The following is a 22805-nucleotide window of genomic DNA, read 5'->3' on the forward strand; positions in this document are numbered from 1 at the left end:
AGGAATGGAAATGGTATACACGTGGAAGGCCCTACTGGGCAAAGGGATTGGATCCTCAAGAAACTTCTTATCTTTAATTGCCAGTCTCGTGCTTGCTTTGTGGAGAGCAAAATTGATCCCATCACGGTGTCGCGCGTGACCTTTCCACACACCCCCAAACGGTTCTTCTGTGTTTAACTCCCCCAACGCGCTCTACCTTCTACATCAACTTTCATCTCCAGCTAAAATCAACTTCAAGTACCTGGACAGTTACCTCCACAACTTTTTCCAATTTTCCAACTGGTTAGCTTTTGAAGGATGACTTGACTGAACAACTGCTGACCTTTCGTAAGATAACTTGACAAGATGGTCAAACGCAAGAGCACCTCGGGACCTGACGAGCCCGTCCGTCCCACGAAAGAAACCAAAACAGCCAACACTGCTGTCTACTCCCACCAATACAACATCCCACTTGTAAGTTTTGTAGTTGTGCGTTCTGAGAATCCTCATGTTGACGATTGAAACAGCCACGCGAGGCTCTTGAAGGAGAACTTCTGGGCGATGAGGCCGCGGCCATCCCAATCAAAACAATGGGTGGCCAAAAGGCTAAGCCAGAGTTGCAAGAGCCAATTCCCGTCAACATCGACGGCCCAGTTCACCCATACAACTGGCTGAGCTACTCAAACAATGAGAGCGGCGAGACCGGCCTTGCGGCATACCTTCTCTTCCGCCATGTCAAATGGCTTCGGCGGCTGGTGATCAGCTGGCCGATTCTGATCATGTTCAGCCTCTACGGCACATGGAGCAGAGGGCTGACGAAGCTCGCCCCACTCGAGATACTCGGCAGCGAGTCGACACGAAACGTCGTAACTGCAGTTACCGACCCCATTAAGACCTGGCCCGTGAACGGCGAGGTTGACGCTTCAGGGACACTGATTTGCCTTCCTCATGAGAAAAACCGAGTTCACAAAAACTACCGGATGGCCTGGATTCTCGTGGGTGTGGTACATCTGTGTAGGCACTACAATGACCTGGGGGATGAAAGAAACCACAGTCTGAACAAATGGGGTCGTTGGGAATTCATGAAACAGTGGGGCGTGATTCTCTCGCTGGAAGACCTCGAGATACGGATGCCTCAATTTGGATTCTGGGAGGACCGGGGTGAAACAGCCTTCGAGGCTTACAACAGAGCATGGGAGATCTTGAAGTATCTCGGGGAAATGCTCCCAGGGTATCCGGGAGATGATTATGTCTTCATGGGCAGAGCCGATACCTGGGCCAAGAGAATGCAAACCCGGCAGGGCATGGACGAAGGCTTCTTTACCCAGCAAGACAACCTCCCACCATGGATGAAGGATGATTGGGATTCCGAAGATGAGTGGGATGAAGATGAGTGGGATCCTGACGACGAGCCACACCATCAGGTCCCCACACACCCTGAGGCAGGAGAGACAGAACTTTGCGCCACTGATCTGCTCCTCAGTTGGGACGATATCGGGGAATCTAAGAAGTCTCATGATCTTGCGCTCGCAACCAACACGGGCACAGAGGCCGACGCCAAAACAGTCCGTGAGAATCCCCTCAAGCGCAAACTCTCGGAAAAGGGCAATGGAACCCTCATCGTGGACGAGGGAGGGGATGCGTGCCGTGAGCCTCCATTCAAGGCTAGCGCCCCCCGGCCAAATTCCCAAGCCTCGTTGGCTCAGTACCTCGAGGATAGCGAGGAAGACTCCGAGGAAGACATCTGGGATGGACGGTCCAAGAGACGACGAACCCAGCCACCCAACTCTTCCCCTCAGCGAAAGAAGTCCAGTCACAATCTGCTTTGATTCTCGCCCCCTTCGCGGCTTTCAAAACAATGATGCATGTAATGATTAGCAAATTACCTTGGGGTTTCCCCCGAATGAAAAGATGTCTTTTAACTCAAAGTAATCCGTAGGATGCCCAGGTGTATAAAGATTGCGCTGCGCCACCGGGGCTTGGCGTGCATGTGCGCTTAACTCTAAATGGCACGTTTTCCTGTCCCATTCCCCTCTTAGCCTAAAAGAGCCCCCCGACTGTGGCAAATTTAAGAAAGGCCATGGGCTAGCCTCAAATCGACAGGGTTTTCTAGAATTTTTAACCTGCATGTAGCTTTTCATAGAACACGGCTTCCAAGAGTTCCGACCGTTGCTTGATCCAAATTTATCAAGACATTTCGCTTGGAACGAACCAACCAATTTCCTTGTACGCCCAAGACTCAAAAAAGAGAAAAGTGGTAATTGCGGTGCCTAGCTCGCCTAAGCATGGTACCCGCAAGTGATTATGATTTTAGCAGCTTGACATCCACATTTGAAACCCTCTTGCTGCCGTGAGATCCGGAAAACATAAGACTCAATGCGCCATCGCTTGATAAAATCCTAACTTTTCGCCCAGAAATGCCCAGGAACCTAGAGGGCAAGTGTGATAAATTTAAAGTTCTAAAAAAGACAGACACAAACAAAAGAATGGATTGAGTAGAGGCTAGACCCGAGATAGCAGGTGATAGTCAACATAATGTCCAGATGCGTGTGCCTATTGGCCCAATACGCTCCTGTCCTCACCCGCAAAAGCTTGACTTTCGGGAGACATGTTTCCCCTCTTCTGTGCCGGGGGAAAATCGACCTTCGTTTCAGAAATGGTGTGCTCGATGGGATCTGTTCCGGTGGGAATGCTAGCGCCTGAAGGGTCCGTCCTCAGGGTCTAAAGACGCATGAATCCCACCCAATCGGCGACGCCTCGGCCCTTTATTCCCATTTCACACCATTCATATAAAAGCGCCCGTGGCCAGATTTGGGGCGGTTTCAAATTTCATTTCTGATCTGATCTGATAAAATTCCAGCGATCGACATGGAATAACACACCGCATAACACGACAGGAGTTTTGACTTAATCCAGCGGTGTACCTTCACGCATATCCGCAGCACCTCCGATAGCGACTTGTTCCTGTCGGAACCTTGGAAATGGCATCTCAAATATCGTTTGAGGCTGATAATAAGGTCGATCCTTCTGTCGCGGTCAACGAAGTCCCAGACAGGAACGATAACCCACCACCATGGTCGCCAGCGGTCGAGGAAGGCAACGAGGCGACTGAAAAGCCACAGAAGAAAGCATTCTTCACAAAACCATGGGGAAGGCGTCAGATGGGAGCAATCTGCGCCATTGTGTTTGTCGCGTTCACCGTCAGCGCACTTGTCATAGCACTCCCGATATATTTCACGAAAATTTACGGTTATGCGAAAGACACAGACGATTACTGGAAACTGCCTCAGCCCAATGAAGATGCAAGCTACCACGAAGAGAAAAACGCGCCCAAATTTGCTCTGCACAACTTTCCCGACCCCGGACTCATGAAGCACGATGGAATTTGGTATGCGTATGGAACCAATCCCCAGAAGAAGAATCCCAACAGCATCCACGTGCCTGTGGCTACCTCGAGTGATTTTGTGAACTGGACACTCAAGGCAGACTACGATACACTGCCTACGCTTGGGCCATGGGAGGGAAAGGTCAATCACTGGGCACCTGATGTGATTCAGCGGGTAGGAGTTGTGCACCAGTTGAGGTAATCTCTCATGCTAACGCGTTCCCAGAATGACGGCAAATTCGTGATGTATTACTCAGGTCAAGTGAAGAAAAATTTCGGTACCCATCATTGTGTTGGCGTCGCGGTATCAAACGGCACAAGTCCCTTGGGCCCATTCATCCCGGAAAATGAACCACTGGCTTGCCCCCACAAACACGGCGGTGCAATTGACCCATCGCCCTTCCGAGATACGGACGGCACACTCTATGTCGTCTACAAAGGCGACGGAAACAGTGTTGGCCATGGCGGCAATTGCGGCAACAGTAAGAAGCCAGTGGTATCTGTTCCGATCCTACTGCAGGAACTAAAGAGTGACGGCGTCACAACGGTCGGAGACGCAGTGAAGATTCTCGATATCGATGGCTCCGACGGTCCGCTCGTCGAGGCTCCCAATATCATCGTCACCTCAGACGGAACTTATTACCTGTTCTTCTCTTCTCATTGCTATACCTCGTTTGGGTACAATGTGAAATACGCACACTCTAAGTCTCTCAAAGGCCGATATGCCAGGGCTGATCGGCCTTTGCTGCAGACATCTGATTGGGGTCTCGAGTCTCCCGGCGGCGCGACGGTGTCAACAGATGGAACCAAGATTGTCTTCCATGCGAACTGTGGAACACATCGTTGTATGTGGGCCGGAGCTTTGGATATCCGATCGAACAACAACACGATCGTGATGGCGGAGCTCACAGCGAACCAGACGTCCACGAGTTCTACAAGGAGATCCCGCTGAGTTGTGAGGGTCCTTCATTTTTTGTTCTGAAAATAAGTTTGAAGCATATCATTCGGCGTTGAGTTTAGCGAATCTAGCGGCAGATATTGGGGAATCACGAAGAAACGGATCTGATTCAATTGAGGTGCATATATACGCAACGGATAACATGTAGCTCTGTTCTATTTGGTCAGTTGATTCATTCGGTTAACCTGGACGCCGTGAACCCGCCGGGAAACTCTGGAGATGGTTGTGTTGTGTACGGCCCCGGGGAGCAGGTAGATCCCAGTGCTTCTCCACCAATCACCGATATCGCAGATGACGACAGATCGCCGCCTCAGGTGTCCAATTTTAATCTCTAAGCTTCCCAGCTCCGACTTGATTTCCAATTCCTAATTATTCACGCCAATATGCGAGTTCAAGCTGCCCGTGCTGCTTCACGTATACTGCGAGCCCCGAGAGGCAGTTTCTTCGCCAGCCCTGGGCCAACCCGGGCGCTGTCTGCACAATGGGCCGCCTCGTTACATACCGGCACGCGGAAGTCTGCAGCCGCGGAGTCAGCTCATAGGGACTCTTCTAACCCGGCTATGTCATTCCCCTGCCTCGACGCCCAAGAAGCAAAATCAGCACAACTCTCCGCCCGTTCCCTCCGATCCGGTCCCGAACCCTCATACACCACCGGCCAACATGAATCATACCACTGCGAACAGCCGCTCCTGCTGGACTGGGGCGGTGTCTTGAACGAGTTCGATATCGCATATGAGTCATGGGGAGAACTCAACGCCGACAAGAGCAACGCTATCCTCCTCCACACCGGCCTGTCGGCTTCCAGCCATGCCCACAGCACAGCATCAAACCCGAAGCCCGGCTGGTGGGAGAAATTCATCGGCCCCGGCCTGCCTCTCGACACCAACAAATACCACATCATCTGTACAAACGTACTGGGAGGATGCTACGGCAGCACAGGCCCTTCGTCGGTTGACCCCTCCGACGGCAAGCGGTACGCGACCCGGTTCCCGATCCTGACCCTTGACGACATGGTGCGCGCGCAATTCCGCCTCCTCGACGGGCTGGGAATCAAGAAACTCGCCGCCTCCGTCGGATCAAGCATGGGCGGCATGCAAAGTCTAGCAGCCGGCGTGCTCTTCCCAGAGCGCGTGGGCAAGATCGTTAGCATCAGCGGTTGCGCTCGCAGTCACCCCTACAGTATCGCGATGCGCCACACCCAGCGCCAGGTCCTGATGATGGACCCGAACTGGGCGCGTGGATTCTACTACGATGCGATCCCACCGCACTCGGGTATGAAGCTCGCGCGCGAGATCGCTACCGTTACCTACCGCAGTGGTCCGGAGTGGGAAATGCGCTTTGGTCGTCAACGCGCGGATCCTAGCAAGCAGCCCGCTCTTTGTCCGGACTTCCTTATCGAGACATATCTCGATCACGCTGGTGAGAAGTTTTGTCTTGAGTATGATCCAAACAGTCTTCTGTATGTGTCTAAGGCTATGGACTTGTTCGATCTTGGTCACGCGCATCAGACTGAGACTCTGAAGCGGCGGGCCGAGTCCGAGGATCGTATTGCTCATGGCGACGTTCCTCCTAGCTCTTCCGAGGCTTGCAGTCTTACTCTTCCGGATCAGCCGTATGAGGAACAGCCTGGCTCTGCATCCAATGCGACGCCGTTGGATGAGTCTGTTTCTACCGATGGGACAGAGGGACCCCCTCGTGATCTTGTTGCTGGTCTTGCGCCGCTCAAGAACCACCCTGTGCTTGTCATGGGTGTCGCTAGTGATATTCTTTTCCCTGCGTGGCAGCAGCGTGAGATCGCGGAGACACTCCGTGCTGGAGGAAACCAGAATGTGAAGCACGTTGAGCTCGGCGATGACGTGTCGCTGTTCGGTCACGACACTTTCCTGTTGGATTTGAAGAACATTGGTGGTGCGCTTGGCAAGTTCCTTGACTAGTCGCGTAATCAGTGAGATAGCCAGATTGTATAGTGGTGGAGCTTTACTCTTCAAAATGCATTTAGCAGGCGTTTGTTTTCAATGACATCCCTCTCATCTACGTTTGTGGAGAGTCTTATGAGTAACCTTGGAAAACCAGTAGGTTTTAAGATGATCATTCCATTAAGAAATAATAAGAGACTACAGGCTCGCCCTCAGAGGTTGCTCTCAGGTTTGTAATCACCGGCTTCCAGCTATCTTCCGTCACATATCCATGTGAATGGAATATGGACGTTGTCCAGCAGATGCCTGCAGTATTGGCTTATATTCGTCAAAACGAACTCATCACAGGGCGAGAGATAGCAGATTACAGCTTGGTAAGCAGGCTACAAATAAAACTTGACTTGAAGCTCGTTTGGGAAGAATGGGGCAGATGAGACAGGCAAAAGGGGAGAGGAATTGAAATAGCTCAGTGATTTGGAGCTCGAATTGGGCAGTTAGCGTTGTCAACAGACAAGATACCAGCTGGAGACTTCTGTCAGTGGACATGTTGTCCGGTGAAACGAGCACTTCTTTGATGAAATCAAAAGCTACATCAAGTATGATATTCATCAAATTATGCCGTGCGCGACAGGTTGGCCCGTCGGAATGTTTGGTTGTTATGAATGCATTGAACGCGTCAAATCTCGAGATCGGGAAAATTTTGAGCTGCTTGTGACATGGCATAGTAGGGGTTCGTGGATTGAACGATTGTCCGCGTTGTAAATCTGGGTACAAACTCAGCATGAGTGTTGTTGCAACTCACGAGTTAGTTCGAACAGACCGGGATGAGCGGGTTATTGTTGTTCCGAGACAGATCTGATTGGTTAATTTCTACTATTCGGCAGCCCAGTGAGCTTCATGTTATTCTCATAGTAAGTCCTACCACTTTACCCTGCAAATGCAAGTAGTCATAAGGCTATCTCTGATACAACGAAGGCCATCACCTCCCACTATACTAGCCCCTTGTGTCCCAATGAAAACTACAACAGTACGCTATCTGGTGAAAGATTTATCCGGCTGCGCGATCTTCCATATACACACCCAACCGAAGGCATTCTATTCTCAGTCCCAGAGATTCTATACTGTATCTTCCTCCAACCATAAAAGCAAATTATGCAATAAGCCTCGAACGAAAGATTCCAAGAATTGTACCTGCTGGCCGAACTACCCGATTCGGACACGGATAGCGCCGCTAGAGTTCAGGCGCCCCATAATGCCCCCACTCTAGCCCCACTCAATGACATCCATGGATGCAAACTTGCTGGTATAAATGTGCTTCACACCGCGTGGAACTCTTGATCATTTGACAATTTCCTTTTGCTTTCAGAAAGATCCCACGTACAAGCAGAATACATTATGGCACACTCAAAAGAATGGCAAAAGATGCTCCGTGGAGAGCTCTACTGGGCCTGGGATGAGGACCTACAAGCGAACCGCACGCGCTGCAAGCAGGCTTGTGATGAGTTCAACGCTGCAGGAAATGCATCAAGACGAGAAAAAGTCAAGCTCTGGAGAAAGTCAGTTGATAGGACATGATTCCATCGCTATTCAATTGAGTTGGGTACTGACTGTCATTTTTTAGCATCGTTTGTGACACTCGTCCCATGCCAGCCGTGGACTCGGATTCCAAGGCGGACGAAGCGCTTTTTGAAGACACAGATCCCTTTGTGGACGGCCCCATCTCTGTGGACCATGGACTGAATTTCAAAGTTGGAAAGGGCACTTTTTTGAACTTCAATCTACTTGTCCTCGATACTTGCCTGGTTACCATTGGAGAGAATGTCTTGTTTGGGCCTAACGTTTGTATCTATGGTGCTACTCACCCGATGGATCCGGCTGTTCGACGAGGCTTGAAAGGCCCGGAAGGTGGGAAGGAAGTGCATATCGAGGACGATGTGTGGATCGGGGGCAGTGTTCTCGTTCTAGCAGGCGTACGAATTGGGAAGGGAAGCACAGTTGGAGCTGGCTCTGTGGTAACGAAGGTGAGAAGACAATTTTGTCATTCTGGTATTTCAAGTATGCATTCAGCTAATTGTGACAGGATGTCCCTCCTTTCCATTTCGCTGCGGGTAATCCTGCCAGGGTTATTCGTCGCATCGAGACTAGCATGGACCCTGAGCAACAATAACGGCGCTTTGCAAGGAAGGTGACTTCATCGAATGTCATCAATTCGTTTTATGAAGTGTAAATTTCACGCTTTGAAAGTATCACCATGCGCAACACCAAAGCCATAGAAGCAAAATAAAGATCATCCATCCCGAGGCCGCTTGGGACCATCTTCCATATTCCAATCCTCATCTAATTGTTCGTATCGAGCAGATCGATGGTATGTACATCCACCCTTCAACTTCCTTTGCATGACGTATACGACCGTCCCTTCTTCGTCCTGCATGGCCTTCCATTGATCCCACTCCGCGTCATCTTCAGATTCGCTGCGGAATAGACACAACGCAAGGTCGATCATGAAAACCTTGCAAACATTTGCTTCTTGCCTTTGTACAATGAAGTTCGGCCGTTTGACATCTTCATTCGATATCCCTCGATCGCCGATGCTTTGCCAACACTCCTTGGGAGCGCAGTCGATAATATCGGCTAATTCAAAGCCTTTGATGTACTGTAACAGAAAAACCAGGAGGATCAATGTACTGGCTAGCTGTTGGCGCATGCGTGTCGATTGCAATGAGCATTGGGATGTTGGCAAATAGCTGGGGAATATCCTCCCCTTGTATGTCTTTCGGGGTATGGTAGACTTCAAACTCGGTGTCATGGGACTCGGACATGAGATGTTGAATAAAGCCTTCATTCTGAGAAACATTTCGTGTGTCTGCTTGTTGGGCAACAGTTTCGTCCTTGGAGTTGAGATTGGCGGTGAAACTTGATGCACTGCCCTCGGTGGCGAACTGATGATACTCCTTTTCGATATCCGGGGTCCAGGGACTGGCTTCTTGTTCTTCTCTGATTTGCGAAGCGAAGCGTCGGTCAAAAAGTTTCAGCACCATATTACCTTTCGATGCCAACCTAGAGCGTGACAGTCGAACAACCATCACACAGGAAAGCGTGAATGGCTCAAAAACCTTCACAATCGTGGCTTCGGCCGTTTGTCCCTCATATGAACCTTTCAGTTGGATAGTAATCTTGCCCTCAACCGCATATGAAGTTCTACAGAGTCAGTATACACTCGGAAGTGTCTGCAGGAATGGGGTGTGGTTCTCACTTGGTGCCATCGGGGTCCATTTTGATTCAAGCTCTTGACTGGGGATATCGTTGGAAATAAACAGAGCGATACTTGTGATTCAATGCTTGAGAAGGGGCCAAAACCTTTGTATAACGAAAACAGCGCTTAACTATGGAGATTTTGCAGTGTATGATGACTTCTAAGCAATAGCAAGCGTTGAGATGTGACTTTGAAGTTCCAAGGTTGGTCTGTGGGTACAAGCATTAAGTTGGGCAGCGGAGGTGAAGGAGCTCTGCAAAGAATGACAAAATAAACAGCGATGGCCTCTCTGGGGGAAGGCATCTCTGTCCCTAGGACCATAAAACTTGGAGAACCTGGTAGTGATCTATCTACCCTGTGAATCCATTACCTAAATCGGTGGCGGCGACGGCACAATATCCTAGGTATTCGAGTCGATTTAGCTAGTAATCAAATGGAAGGAAAGTATTCATAACAACAATATTACCTAGCAAGATCCAGAGAGCTCGGTCTAAGGGGGACGAAAGTGCTTGTCGGTTTTCGGAGGCCGTCGCTGCCAGATTGGTCAGGCTCGCCGCAGGTAGATAACCAGATCTAGATTTCTTTCTCTCTCCCTTCTTACACAATATATCTCGTATGTACATACATTGATCATCGCGCAGGGTTAGTATCCAACTCCAAGGGTTGCATGTTTGCGGCTGCAACGGGTAGCTCTGATGAGCGATCTATATCTGCATCCAACTCTCGAGGATCCTTATTTAATATCCTGTTATCACTCGATGGTAAGCTCTGTGTTCTCACGAAATCGCTTTTGCGGCGACTGCGACACAAAAACCAAAATGCCAGTCCTGCCGAAACGACGCCTGCAACTGCGCCGATGGCGATCCCTGCTATGGCTCCACCACTTAGGCCCGAGCCCGAGCCCGAGCTGTTGCCCGAGATAGCCACCGTGGTAGACTCTTGGTCTGCCTGGGTTGTGCTAACAGCAGATACTGTTTCGGGAAGAGAGCCTGTTGCGCTGTACAAGTTTATCCGGAGCCTTGCGCCACATTGTACATTTGGCTTGCCGTAGCAGCCTACTTTGCATTCACTCGCCGGCGCTTCGAGTGCACCGCTGCTCGTACTGCTCGCACAGTAACAGTTATGTCCGTTTTCAACACCGCACCACCGATAGCCACCACCAGCACCGGCACAAAAGCTACAGCACCATTCCGGGTCATTCATTTGGAATACCTGTTGCTTAGCACTGAGAACGCGGTGATCGCTCGAGTCTGTGAAGCAGCCATAGTTGCTGTAGCCTTCCAGTTCCAGGGTTTTCGAGACGATTGCTGTTTTGGTGGGGACAAACTCGGTAGTTGCACTGTATAGACCCACTGCGCCAGCTCCACCACAAGCATAGTTAACGTCGCCGTAACAAGTTGATGAGCATGATGAATCGGGAAGCGAAGATGGATTCGCAACGGTCGTGGAATCACAAAAGCAGTAATTTCCATTCCCCAAACCACACCAGGTATTGTTTGTCGATCGATTCTTGCACACATTGCAACAATAATCTGGATTTAGCCGACTGAATTCTTCGTGATAGCCTGCTATTACAGTGGCATTGTTTGCGAAGCAGCCCATATAGGAAAAACCATCGACTTCTTTTATAGCGAGATCGCGGGGATGCAAGGCATTTGTGAGCGAGGGGCCCACAGTAGGCTCGGGAGGAAATTCAACTCCATTGACCGATGGTTTTGAAGTCGGCGGTGCCATGGTTGGGCCTTGGTATAGTGGTCCGCGTGTCTATTTGTCGACAAGGGCGCTCACAATGGCTCTCAGCGCCATTTCCACTCAAACTTAGAGAAGGGAACAAAACATAGGGGCGAAAGACACTTGAAATGCGGCTGTGCGAAAGACCATCACGTGGAGCGAATTTGGGGTGCCAAGCTGTCGATCTCCAGCCACATGAGAGAGGTTCTTTCTCTCTTGAGCGCGTTTCCGCGGGCAGTGGAATGACACTCCCGATTAGAAGTGGAACATCCTTTCAACATCTATTTGCCTTGGTCGATCATCATCACTTGAGGATCATATCATGATCTCAATCTTTGTAAACAGAATGGGAGTCTACACATGAAGTAGGGCACAACTTTGGCTGGCTCGCAAATCGGTTGTTGGCTCAGGTGTTTGCCTTGTTTGCCAAGCTCCCCGCGGAGTAGACAGACATAGATAAGAGAGGGAACCTCTCTCCATTCTTGTTCTCTCTTCGTCTCCCTTCGTCTTCTACTCCGTACATAGAGCTCCAATGCTCTCACATAATACCGATCTACCACTCCGACAGCTGTTTTGGGAAGTTTCGAAACTAGCTCCGTGGCACTGATTCAGTGATTCCGAGTGGTAAGACTCTATAGGGGGGAAAAAACCGCTTAATATCCCTTGCCTCTGTCATAGGCATTCATCAACTTATCACCAGCGGCCATCCTCTCGGGATTCTCCTTCACTATATCGAGGGATCCAGGAAGACATCCTCTACCCATGCAACTGACATGAGGACTGATCTGCTTGTTAGACACATCCCAGAGGTAATGGTCCGGTGTGAGAGGCTCTGGATCTGTCACATTGAGAGCAGCAAATGCTATCTGTCCCAATTTCAAGGCTGCCGACAAGGCCTCTTGGTCAACAACCTGACCCTGTGAGAGATTTGTCAAGTAGGGCTCGGTGAAGGGGTGGTTGCATTTTTTCGAGAGTAGCTTTAGCTCCTCGGCGCCTATAAGGTGGGTGGTTCGTTGAATGAAAGGGAGATAAATCACTCAATGATCCAGGCCCAAAGAAAGGAATGAATGAATAGACTCTTTGTCCAGGTCATGATGCCAGGACTCTGGAATAGTGCTTTCTGGATCTCCAGTGCGTGGGACCCGATACCCGCTATCGCGCCGGGACTCGGGAGTAGAGCGCGGCGACGCAGTGTAGGCATGAATGATCATGCCCATTGATTTGCACATACAGGCAAATGTCTCTCATTAGCAAAGCTAAAAACAGGAATCATGGGGGCCTGCAGGGAACTTACTTTGACGCCCGACATTCCTCCCACTTTTTCGCCGACTTGATCATGGATCCCCGTCATATAGGGACAGCGATCATTCCATTCGTGATTTTCTTGATCATCGTGCATTTTTTGGTATTTTCGTGACGCGACAGGCCATTTCATGATAGTCCACTCGGCTATGGGAGGTCCATGGATACTGGAGCTATTTGTGAGGGGTATATCTGTTTCTTCGACGATGGGAAAAGCCAGAAAATGATCCAAGCCAGAAAAGACGGAATGAATGAGTTTCAGGCTGCCAGAAATTAGTTCCAGAGAATCGAACATACGCCGATTGACAATAAACTCACTTCTTTTCACTTTCCAGATTAGGGACAACATAGAGTGTGACGAGAACTGTCGCATTTTGATAGAGCTCTGTTGACTTTGTCTGTCAAGAAACAGGTCGTACAAAGCTGAAATTGTAGATCATTCAATCTTACTTTATTTCATGGATTCGTACCCTGCTCACCTTTTGCGAGTGCGATGAGTGCTAATAGCTTGACAAGGTACGGTCTATCAGCTGTATTTCCTCTATATACAATTCAGAGTGGGGTTTCATCCGTGGACTAAAGGAAAATGTTTTCGTTGATATTTCGGCAGTGTACAAGGGTCTTGGTATAGTGTGGGCGTCAAGTTTACTTGGATTTCTTGCTGCAATCTTATGCCCATTTCCTTGGCTCTTTTTCTTCATGGGCGACAAGCTGAGGGACTCAAGTGAGCTCGCTGTTTCGGAGTCTTCAGAGGAATGTTGAGCTGGGATGGTCCTCATACAATTGCATACCATAGGGACGCGCTTTGGAGCTGCCCGGCGTCTTCCCCATTCGCTAGCACTTCTAGATCGAGATGGTTTACGGGTACTTCTTGTCTCATTTATTACCTAGGTAAATCACATTGATTACATGAAGCCCAGACGAGCGAACGAGGCTGGGATATTTTTGGACAAGCCATGAACTAGAAAACATCCTAGACGAAGTTTCAAGGAATATTGATTGGTTATAAAATGGTATCGGCTGTACAAACGGGATATGTGAATGTTATGCTGGCCCTCGGATTGAAAACTACCTAAATTGTTCACTCGTCATAGATATACTCTTCGTTTCCTTTGAAAGGCATACAGACAGAGTAAATATACAGGCCTCAGAGTGCGTTGGAACATTTCGTCACTGGGCTTGCATAACATTCTTCCAGGTGTGCTGAGGGAATCGTAGCCCTAGGAGGGCGCTTGAAAGATCATGATCATGATGCTGGAGTGTGCAATGTTGCTAGATGAGCTCTGGTATGTACAAGAACACTGGAAACAGTCAGTGGGACTCGTTGAATAATATTGACCCCAAGAGAGAGGGAAAATATTGATCCAAATTGGCAGTCTCTAAGATTTCTGTTCATTTCTCAATCACTCACATCTGGAACAATGTCTTCTTCCACCCTGGTTTCAAGGGGATAAAGTCCATTGGCCGACGGTTCGATAGGACCGACATGTCATGAGAAGCTCGGGTGAGATTCTTCGTCATTGAGACTGGATTTGATATTTCCTCCTTCGTGTCGGTGTCGAGTGGGCTGTTGTGGGATTGCTTGGGTGACAACATACCTGTTTCACGGATGACTGCGATTTGAAACACCACAGAGAATAACGTAGATCCGTCTGAGGAGACTGCGCGTCTCCTCTTGTGATAATTGGTGGATGTTGTGATTAGGTAGCAGCGCGTCTCCGATTCGAAGACACGCTCAAATCATACACGTGTCTTTGCACTCCTCGCAATTCCAACCGATTATCACAGGAGACGACGCGCAGACGCGTCAATTGAGAGTTGTTGGTAAGCTCCGGGTTGGAGTTGGGGGAGTGAGAAAGCAGTCGCGAGATTGGGAATCTCGGGACGAGAGCCAAAACGCCGCGGCACGTGACAGGACTCGTGGTTCCACTGATGAACGCATTTGCAGATGACATTCCGCCTTAAGAGATCAATGCCTGCACCGGTCGGTTATTTGTGATGGTACGTACCTACTGTATGCATTATGGCTTCAACATGGTGGCGAGCGCCTGATGAGGCCGACCTCGACTATGGATATGATTCTGACGAGCTTGACACTAGAACCGATTCTGATCGCAACACACCTCCCCACGATACGACCGATACAAAAAGCTCAGAGGAAACAGAGCAGAAGGGACTGATTGGAAATATGTCTTCTTGGCTTCAGCGCCAAGCTAGCTCGTCCCACGGCCAGCTTGCGACCACAGCTGTTTTGTCCGGAGCCGCTGTCGCAGGTGCTATCTTTGGATACCAGTCATACAAACGAAAGGAAGCAGTCTCTGATCTGAAAGCTTCAATCCCAAACATTGATGACTCTCATCCCGCTGGGAAGGTAAGCTCCGTCATTAGAGCTGCTGGTTGCTCAACCAAACGCAAGACGCATGAGGCTAATACACGGGTATAGCTCACTGATTTTGGTGCCGCTGAAACTGGAGTTCAATTGAGCAAAGAGGATGAGCGCAGTGCAGCTTTAGCTCGCAGGGCGCAGCGGGGTGACTATGATGACGGTATGCGACTGTATAAGCGACGAGACGCTCTTCGGAACCTTGCTAACTTTATTTCGCGCTACAGATCTGATTCTCGAACAACTCGCTCGAAACCGCGTCTTCCTTGGCGACGAGGGTCTCGCCAAGCTCCGATCATCTTTCATTGTCGTCGTTGGCTGTGGTGGTGTCGGCTCTCACGCCGCGGCCTCACTAGCCCGCTCCGGCGTCTCCAAAATCCGACTCATCGATTTCGACCAAGTCACCCTATCGTCGCTGAACCGCCATGCCCTTGCCACTCTGGCCGATGTTGGAACACCCAAGGTTCATTGTATTAGGAGGCGATTGGAACAAATCGCACCATGGGTCACATTCGATTGTCGCAATGAGCTTTACGGGAAGAGCGCATCTGAGGACCTGCTCGGCCCGTGGTCCTTGACCCACGATGGCGAGGGTCGTCGCCCCGACTTTGTCTTGGATTGCATTGACAACATTGGTTCCAAGGTTGAGCTGCTTGAATACTGCCACGCGAACTCCTTGCCTGTGATTGCGTCCATGGGTGCTGGATGCAAGTCCGATCCCACGCGCGTGGTGGTCGGTGACATCTCGCTAACCACAGATGACCCTCTGTCTCGAAGCACTCGCCGGAAGCTGAAGCTGAAGGGAATCGCATCTGGTGTCGCAGCAGTCTTCTCGACTGAAAAGCCTGGCCCAGGCAAAGCTAGTCTGCTTCCTCTGCCGGAGGATGAATTTACTAAGGGCCAGGTTGGTGAGCTGAGTGTTCTTCCAGACTTCCGTTCTCGAATCCTCCCGGTTCTGGGAACCATGCCTGCCGTCTTTGGTTACACTGTCGCCAACCACGTTATCTGCACCATCACCGGTTATCCTCTCGACTACAACATGGGCGCCAAGGGCCGTGAGAAGCTTTACGAAAGTATCTTGGGTAGTCTGGTCAACCTTCACGAGCGCATGATCAAGCACACAGCTGCCCAAGACACGGTGGGCCTTCGTCCTCCTCTCAGCAAGGACGACGTTGCATTCATCGTGGAGGAAGTCTTCCGCGGAAAGAGTGCTGTCAGTGGCTTGGCTAACAGACTTGCTCTTGTTCCCTGGCAAACTCCCGCAAATGGATGGGATCTGGATCTGACCTTTGCAAAGGAGGGCCAAAAGAGCACTCCGATGGACATTAATGACATGATTTGTATGACTAAGGAGGAGGCCGTGCACCATGAGAATGAGGTGCTCAAGGGAGGCAAGAAGGTGGAGGAAGTCTACGATGAAGCTGTGTTGCAGCGTGTTAACCTGCGGAGAAAGGAAGCCTTGGAGTACGACCAGTACCGGGGGTAAATCATTTGTGTGATAACAAAAATTAGGCAACGAATATATGAACATAATCCAATATCTCTTGTCTCGGTTAACATATGGATGTGTATGCTTCTCCATGCCTTGGTGTTTTTGGAATTGGCCATACAAGCGTCACGTACAAGATTGTTCAGCCAAGAGAGGCCGATGATTGAATTACCCTAAGTCATTCTTCAGAGTCATTACCAAATCCTTCACCAAAAGGTCAGGCTGTTGACAGACTTGCCGGAATACGACTTCAAACAACGCAATGGATCGAAGGATGCTCTCCTCTGAAATGACAGCATTATCATAACAGGCAAGGATCTCAACAGAGTCTTGCTGGAGGTGACAGTGAAGTGTCAACGCACGCACGTGGAATGCACCTGATTGAGGAAGCAGCTCCTGCTCAGAGTAAAGCGAAGAAGGACTTTCTGGTCCTTGGGGTTGAACAATAAGGAGGGTTTGGAGTGCTGCCGCAGAAGTTGGGCCAGTCGCCAGACCGCAAATATTGGGGTTGCCATAATGTTCATGCGGCAAGATCTGGCTATAGTGGCGCTGAGCGCCATGCAATGCATCGATCACCGTTTCGTTCGGATCAATCCGAAGCCGGTAAGGGAAGATTGCCAATGTTGGCGCAACAATCTTTTCGATTCCGGAAACCGGGGTCCCTCTTCCAGCCGTTCCCAGGCCGATCGCAACCTCATGGTTGTTTGTGTAGTGCGAGATGACCTGCGCCCATGACCATTGGATCTTGGTGGACAATGTGACCTGAGCTGAATGGATATTTGGAGTGGTCACAGTACGACTCAAAAGGGTGCTAGGGTGCGGTTTATGAGTGGGCGATGGAAGTTGAGGGAATATGGAAGCGCGCAAGTCCTTCAATTCTTCAATCCAAAATGCCTTCGCAACTCCATCATTCTGCCCAAGATACCTGATGAAAGGAGTGACCGGCAGGTGCTGTAGAGAAATGCCGGAGTAGGCACGCTCAAGCTCGCTCATCAGTGACACCAGAGACCATCCGTCATAGAGGGAATGTTGAAGACTGATAACGAGACGGTGATCTGTTGAAGATGGCCGGCGCACCAGAGCAATTCGTAAAAGAGGTTGACCAGCAACAGCCTGTATCGAGAGGTCTGAGAGATAAGTCGGCGTTTGCTCATCTGGTGGCTCGTGGTATTCGAGCTGAGCCCCCTGGCGGAGAACGACTTGATGAAGTTGCTCTTCGCCTTCAACATGAATAATGCGCGTTCGTAACTGCGGGTGTGCCTCACTGACCATATCCCAGGAGGTGCGTAGAGTGTCGAGGTTGGTTTCTGACCGAAGATTGTATGCAAACTGCCCAATCAATGTACCCCTCTTGGTTGTGCTGTAGAGGAAGAAGGAATGTTGGAGAGGAGAGCATGGATAGATATCATCAATGTCATCCTTGGTGACCCCACACTGATTAATGGCCTGTTGGACAATCTTCTGATGGCATTCTGAGTGATTTTTCAATAGAGTGAATGGCTTGGGAACGTTGGCAGAGCTTGGAGAATTGCTGCGATACATCTTTGTCGCCAGTATATCCAAACGCGGATGCTCGAATACGTGTCCAACAGTCAATTGATAACCTTTCTCCCGCAAGATTCCAACCAAAATCATGGCCGATACTGAGTCACCTCCAAGGCGGAAGAAATTCTCATGAGTGTTTTGGACTTCTGGGAGACCGATCACTTGAGCAACACTGCTGCACAGAAGGAATTCAACTTCATTTTGTGGCTTCTGTTTTGGTGTCAGGATGTGGGATTTGGCTTGCCACTTTTCATGCAAACCCGCGGTGATAAGTTGTCGTAATTGACCGCGATCGGTTTTACCGCTTCGAGATCGCGGTATCCAAGCTAGTGGAAGATATATCGTGGGCTCCATGTAAGTCGGCAGCACACCAGCCAAAGCCATTTTGGCCTCATCCACGGCTCTATGAAAGGCTTGACACGGCGGGTGCAGCAAACCAAGACCTGTGTCTTCATAGTTGGACTTCGAAGTCGTGTGCGTGTTTTGATCTGTTCCCCACTCTTCCTGGTGGATGAATGCAACAAGGGCTTTCGCCTTCCGCTGTGGTAAATCCGCCACTTCGGCAATGACATCGGGAGCGGCAGGGAAGACACGACGAAGGTGCTCCTCAACTTCACTCAACTCAAATCGCTGACCTCGAAGCTTGACCTGGAAATCTTTCCGACCCTTGTACAACAGAGACCCACATGGGGCATACTGGACGAGATCTCCAGTCTTGTACAGTTTCTGGTTCGGTATGACCGACATGAAGCGTGATAGCCATCGTGGAGGTGAAATAAAGGACTTGGCTGTCTGGTCCGGGCGATTGAGGTAGCCCCGAGCTACCACTGGTCCTTGAATCAGTAGCTCACCAACCGCACCAACTGGAAGCAATATTTCGTGGTTGGTAGGATCAACGACCCATGCAAGAGAATTGCACATGGAATGTCCGATACTCGACGAAGGAGATTGGATATTAACATCGGCACTGACGGTGACATTGATCGTGCACTCTGCGGGTCCGTACATGTTGATGATCTTAATATGAGGTGCTGCTGTTTTCCAACGTTGGACGTCAGAGACCGTGAGCACCTCTCCACCGACGTTCAATGTTTTCAAGTAAGCCAATCGCTCGGGTTGAAGTGTTCGAATGACGGTCGGTGTGAAAGCCACAAAATTGGCCTGCAACTCATTCAGGCTTTCCAACAAACGGTTCTGCTTATCAAAGGCCGATGGAATGCATAGGCATCCCCCGTTCATCAGACATACCATAAGATCCAGAACGCTGACATCAAATGCATGGGACGCATATTGGTACATTCGGGTGTTTCGGTTCATGGGTGAATGACGTTCCATCGCAGCCGCTGTGGTACACAAGGACCGATGTTCGATAATAACGCCTTTCGGCTTGCCCGTAGATCCAGAGGTAAACACCACATAAGCCACATCTCGTGGGCCAATTTCCACTCCATGGTAGGCATCCATGGAATTTGGTGCAACATCCGACGACTGGTCGTCCGAGGCCACGACAACATTGCCGACAATTGATGCAGCTGTTTCTTGATGTTCCGACGATGCCACTATGAGTGGATGCCCTAAATCAGCGCAAATTCCCTTCAACCGGTCCACTGGCTGTGATGGATCGAGAAGGACGAAAGCGCCTCCAGCTTTCAGAATTGCCAGGAGAGCAATCGGTACCCAGCGGCTCTTCTCCATCAACACTGGTACAAAGCTTTGGACACCAACACCTTGTGATCGGAGCTTTTGAGATAAGAATGAAGAGAGGCGATCTAACTCTTGATAACACCAATCCCCGTCCCAAGCGCAAACAGCCGGTGCGGTAGGCTGAAACTGGCATTGCGCTTGAATGACATCGTGAACGCATCGCTCAACGGGCTGCGGTATGTGGCTGTGCCACTGCTTGATAAGAGTAAAGTCCCGATCAGGAATGAGGTCAAGGTTGCCCACTTCACAATGTAAGTCTGTGCCAATGGTCTTCATCGCGTGCCCAAACAGACCAGCCACTAATCGCATTCGTTCAACGGAGATTACCCCTGTATCAGCTTTGACAGATGAGATGATTTCGCTCTCCTTGACTAGAATCTCGACACCAATGTCAAATTCTGTTGGATCTATTCGTTCCAGCTCTTGAAGTGACATGATGGAATGTTCCATGGTATTGTCGCTGGGAACTGGGAGCTGTGTAATGCAGGTGTTGAACATCGGGTCGTCTCTTTCCAAGCCTAGAGATCGTCGAATATCACCAAGGGATACATTTCGATGCGGTAGACTCTTTACAAAGTCTGATTGAATTGATTGCAATGCAACTTCCACTGTCAAGCTTGGATCAAACTGCTGCCGGCATATCATCAAGTTGACCAAAGGTCCAATGCCATCGACCACATCTTTGACGGGTGCATCTCGAGCAGCTGTGAGGTAACCAAAGCAAACGTCGTCTGTGCGACATATCGTGCGCAGAACAAGGGACCATGCTAATTTGACTACTGTCGCCAAAGTGATACCGGTATCCCGAGTGAGACTGCTGTAGATTTCTGTTGGTCCAACATCTGCCGCAACAGCCGAGTATCGGTGATGAACTGGCATTGGGCCTGACTCTGGACAAAGTCCATCTTTGTCTGTTGGGAACTGGCTTGAGTCTAAACCTTGCAAGTAATTTTCCCAATACAACAAGGATTCACTGTTGTGCGTTGCTTTTTGATACTCCACGTAGTCAGCAAACCTAAACTGTGAGGGATTCATGTCACAGCCACTATAAAACATGGCGAGGTCACGAGCGATGATTGACATAGAAAGCCCATCTGTAGCGGCATGGGATATCTCAATCTCAAGTTTTGGCTGACCACTGGGCGTTGTATGGAGGGAGAGTTGCGGCAAGGCGCTAGGCGCTCGCGGGCTTTGGTGTTGACTGAAAAGATCTTGAGCATCCATATCATCCTCATGGTGGCAAACACGAAGCGCAGAACCCGTCTTTAATTGAGCTTGAACTGCGGACAAGTGCGAAGATATATTGGTGACGAATATTGTTCGCAACATAGCATGGCGCTCAAGTAATCGGCTCCATGCGTTGCACAATCGGCCAATGTCCAGAGTGGGAGTGGCTTTGCTGAGCTGGGGTGTATATAAAACGCGTATCGCATACTGTCGAGGATTTTTCAATTGGCTGAGCAGAATACCCTCCTGCATTGGGGAACACAAGTTCACTTCTTCGACATCATCAGGAACAACACATAATGCTTCCAGTTGTTCCTGGATAGCAGTAGTAGGGATCTTTTCCAGTTTCCCGTCATCAGTGATTTCATGGGACACAAGCCCGGCTACCTGGGTGAGTTGCGCAACTGTGCCATACTCAATGATGTCTCCAAGAGTGAGAGACATGTCGACGCGTTTGCAGAGCTGTACCAGAGCGATAGCCTTGATGGAGTCTCCACCAAGTCTGAGGAAATTCTCATGGATTCCAAATGACTCTCCATCTCGATTCAGAGCTTGCGCAAAGAGCCCGTGCAAAGCCACCTCGATATCACTTCGAGGTCGAACTTGAGGCACATCACCTTTTCTCATGTATGCCTCCATCTGTTGCCAGGTCATCTCGGAGATCAGTTGACGTAGAGCACAGCGGTCTGTTTTACCAGACGCAGTCTTCGGAATCTCGGCCAGTGGCATATAAACAGCTGGGGACATCCATTCAGGCAGACAAGCGCGTACTTCAACATCAAGATGGGTAATTTGTGTTTGAAAAAAGGTGTCTGGTTGTCGTAGCAGAGGACAGGGAGTTGTGGGGCTCTTTTGATGGGTGGGGACATATAAAAACCCAACCAGGACGGGTGTGTTTTCCATGTCTCGGGGAAAGGCTGCTTCCACAATCACCACCTCATCTGAAATCAGATGAGGGCGAATAGCTCCTTCAACTTCGCCGATCTCAACTCTTTTCCCTCGGATCTTTACTTGTGTGTCTTTACGACCCACATAAAGCAAAGAACCATCGGATTGATACCGTGCCAGGTCTCCAGGGCGAACCATCCAAGGGGAAGAGCTTTCAAAAGAGAACGCTGAGGACCATTGCGGTGGTTTGACAAAGACCGCAGACGTCTTTTTCGAGTCATCGAGATATCCGTTGTTGACATTGGGGCCTTGGATGATGATCTCGCCTATAGAACCAACTGGCGCAAGACGCTGTAAGTTCAATGGCTCTGCGAGCCAGATGTGTGCCACAGGCGGGACACCAATGTTCCGAGAATGTGTTGATGGTTTGAGGGCAGAGATGCATGCAATACCCACACCCTCCGAAAGACCGTACCCTGATAAAAGAGTGACGAATTTCTCCCATTTCTTTCGTATCGCATCAAAGAGTGGTTCACCGACGAGACACAAAGTTTCTAGTCCCGGCACTTGCGTGGGGCTCACATTTCCAGCAGCAGAGGGTGTCATACACGCAAAGGTCACCTCAAATCGATTCATGGCCTCCTCCAGCTTGTTCATCAAGTCATGTTGCGAGGGAATGCACACAGTCGCTCCGACGAGGAGGGGAAGGTACATGTCGATTGATGAGGCGGCGAAAATGGTCGGGGCAAACTGCAACACACGAGTCGACTCGCTCATACGGAATGCTGGCGCTTGGTTGACCAGTGCTGCCAACGAGCGATGCGGACTGACGCACCCTTTTGGCCGGCCTGTGCTACCAGAAGTGAAGATGACGAACGCTATCCGCTCCAAATCAGTCGCGGGGAGACTGTCAAGAAAGTGATCGAGTGGCGGCAAGTCTGCGACGAAACTTGAATCCACGGATATGGTTGGGACGGATACCCCTTGGAAAACAGCGGCAAATTCTTTTGAGGCGATCTCCCGACCCAGCATTTCGGGAACACAT

General features: G+C 50.0%; 9 protein-coding genes across 9 annotated transcripts; 5 read left to right on the top strand and 4 right to left on the bottom strand.

The window, feature by feature from the left end:
• Window positions 1–345: 345 nt before the first annotated feature.
• N7506_011807 (Helicase C-terminal) lies at window positions 346–1808 on the top strand (the record flags this gene model as incomplete). The annotated part of the gene is made up of 2 exons (XM_056961098.1): window positions 346–453; window positions 507–1808. The coding sequence occupies 2 exons, from the start codon at window positions 346–348 to the stop codon at window positions 1806–1808; spliced, it is 1410 nt and encodes a 469-aa protein (XP_056805632.1).
• A 1152-nt stretch (window positions 1809–2960) lies between these two features.
• N7506_011808 (glycoside hydrolase family 43 protein) lies at window positions 2961–4316 on the top strand (the record flags this gene model as incomplete). Its single annotated transcript, XM_056961099.1, has 2 exons — window positions 2961–3539; window positions 3591–4316. The coding sequence occupies 2 exons, from the start codon at window positions 2961–2963 to the stop codon at window positions 4314–4316; spliced, it is 1305 nt and encodes a 434-aa protein (XP_056805633.1).
• Window positions 4317–4705: 389 nt separating this feature from the next.
• N7506_011809 (homoserine O-acetyltransferase family protein) lies at window positions 4706–6256 on the top strand (the record flags this gene model as incomplete). Its single annotated transcript, XM_056961100.1, has 1 exon — window positions 4706–6256. One exon carries the CDS (start codon window positions 4706–4708, stop codon window positions 6254–6256), a length of 1551 nt encoding a protein of 516 aa, XP_056805634.1.
• A 1404-nt stretch (window positions 6257–7660) lies between these two features.
• On the top strand, window positions 7661–8405 carry N7506_011810 (sugar O-acetyltransferase; the record flags this gene model as incomplete). Its single annotated transcript, XM_056961101.1, has 3 exons — window positions 7661–7794; window positions 7860–8259; window positions 8319–8405. 3 exons carry the CDS (start codon window positions 7661–7663, stop codon window positions 8403–8405), a joined length of 621 nt encoding a protein of 206 aa, XP_056805635.1.
• Window positions 8406–8525: 120 nt separating this feature from the next.
• Window positions 8526–9511, bottom strand: N7506_011811 (uncharacterized protein; the record flags this gene model as incomplete). Its single annotated transcript, XM_056961102.1, has 3 exons — window positions 8526–8843; window positions 8893–9436; window positions 9492–9511. The coding sequence occupies 3 exons, from the start codon at window positions 9509–9511 to the stop codon at window positions 8526–8528; spliced, it is 882 nt and encodes a 293-aa protein (XP_056805636.1).
• A 713-nt stretch (window positions 9512–10224) lies between these two features.
• N7506_011812 (WSC domain-containing protein) lies at window positions 10225–11225 on the bottom strand (the record flags this gene model as incomplete). Its single annotated transcript, XM_056961103.1, has 2 exons — window positions 10225–10236; window positions 10272–11225. The coding sequence occupies 2 exons, from the start codon at window positions 11223–11225 to the stop codon at window positions 10225–10227; spliced, it is 966 nt and encodes a 321-aa protein (XP_056805637.1).
• A 650-nt stretch (window positions 11226–11875) lies between these two features.
• On the bottom strand, window positions 11876–12945 carry N7506_011813 (uncharacterized protein; the record flags this gene model as incomplete). The annotated part of the gene is made up of 2 exons (XM_056961104.1): window positions 11876–12139; window positions 12517–12945. The coding sequence occupies 2 exons, from the start codon at window positions 12943–12945 to the stop codon at window positions 11876–11878; spliced, it is 693 nt and encodes a 230-aa protein (XP_056805638.1).
• Window positions 12946–14547: 1602 nt separating this feature from the next.
• Window positions 14548–16393, top strand: N7506_011814 (tRNA threonylcarbamoyladenosine dehydratase; the record flags this gene model as incomplete). Its single annotated transcript, XM_056961105.1, has 3 exons — window positions 14548–14895; window positions 14968–15070; window positions 15135–16393. The coding sequence occupies 3 exons, from the start codon at window positions 14548–14550 to the stop codon at window positions 16391–16393; spliced, it is 1710 nt and encodes a 569-aa protein (XP_056805639.1).
• A 171-nt stretch (window positions 16394–16564) lies between these two features.
• Window positions 16565–22792, bottom strand: N7506_011815 (non-ribosomal peptide synthetase; the record flags this gene model as incomplete). Its single annotated transcript, XM_056961106.1, has 1 exon — window positions 16565–22792. The coding sequence occupies one exon, from the start codon at window positions 22790–22792 to the stop codon at window positions 16565–16567; it is 6228 nt and encodes a 2075-aa protein (XP_056805640.1).
• Window positions 22793–22805: the final 13 nt, after the last annotated feature.

Source organism: Penicillium brevicompactum (genome assembly GCF_028827555.1).
Source record: "Penicillium brevicompactum strain IBT 35665 chromosome Unknown utg000009l_segment0_segment0, whole genome shotgun sequence".
In the NCBI taxonomy this organism is placed as follows: domain Eukaryota; kingdom Fungi; phylum Ascomycota; class Eurotiomycetes; order Eurotiales; family Aspergillaceae; genus Penicillium; species Penicillium brevicompactum.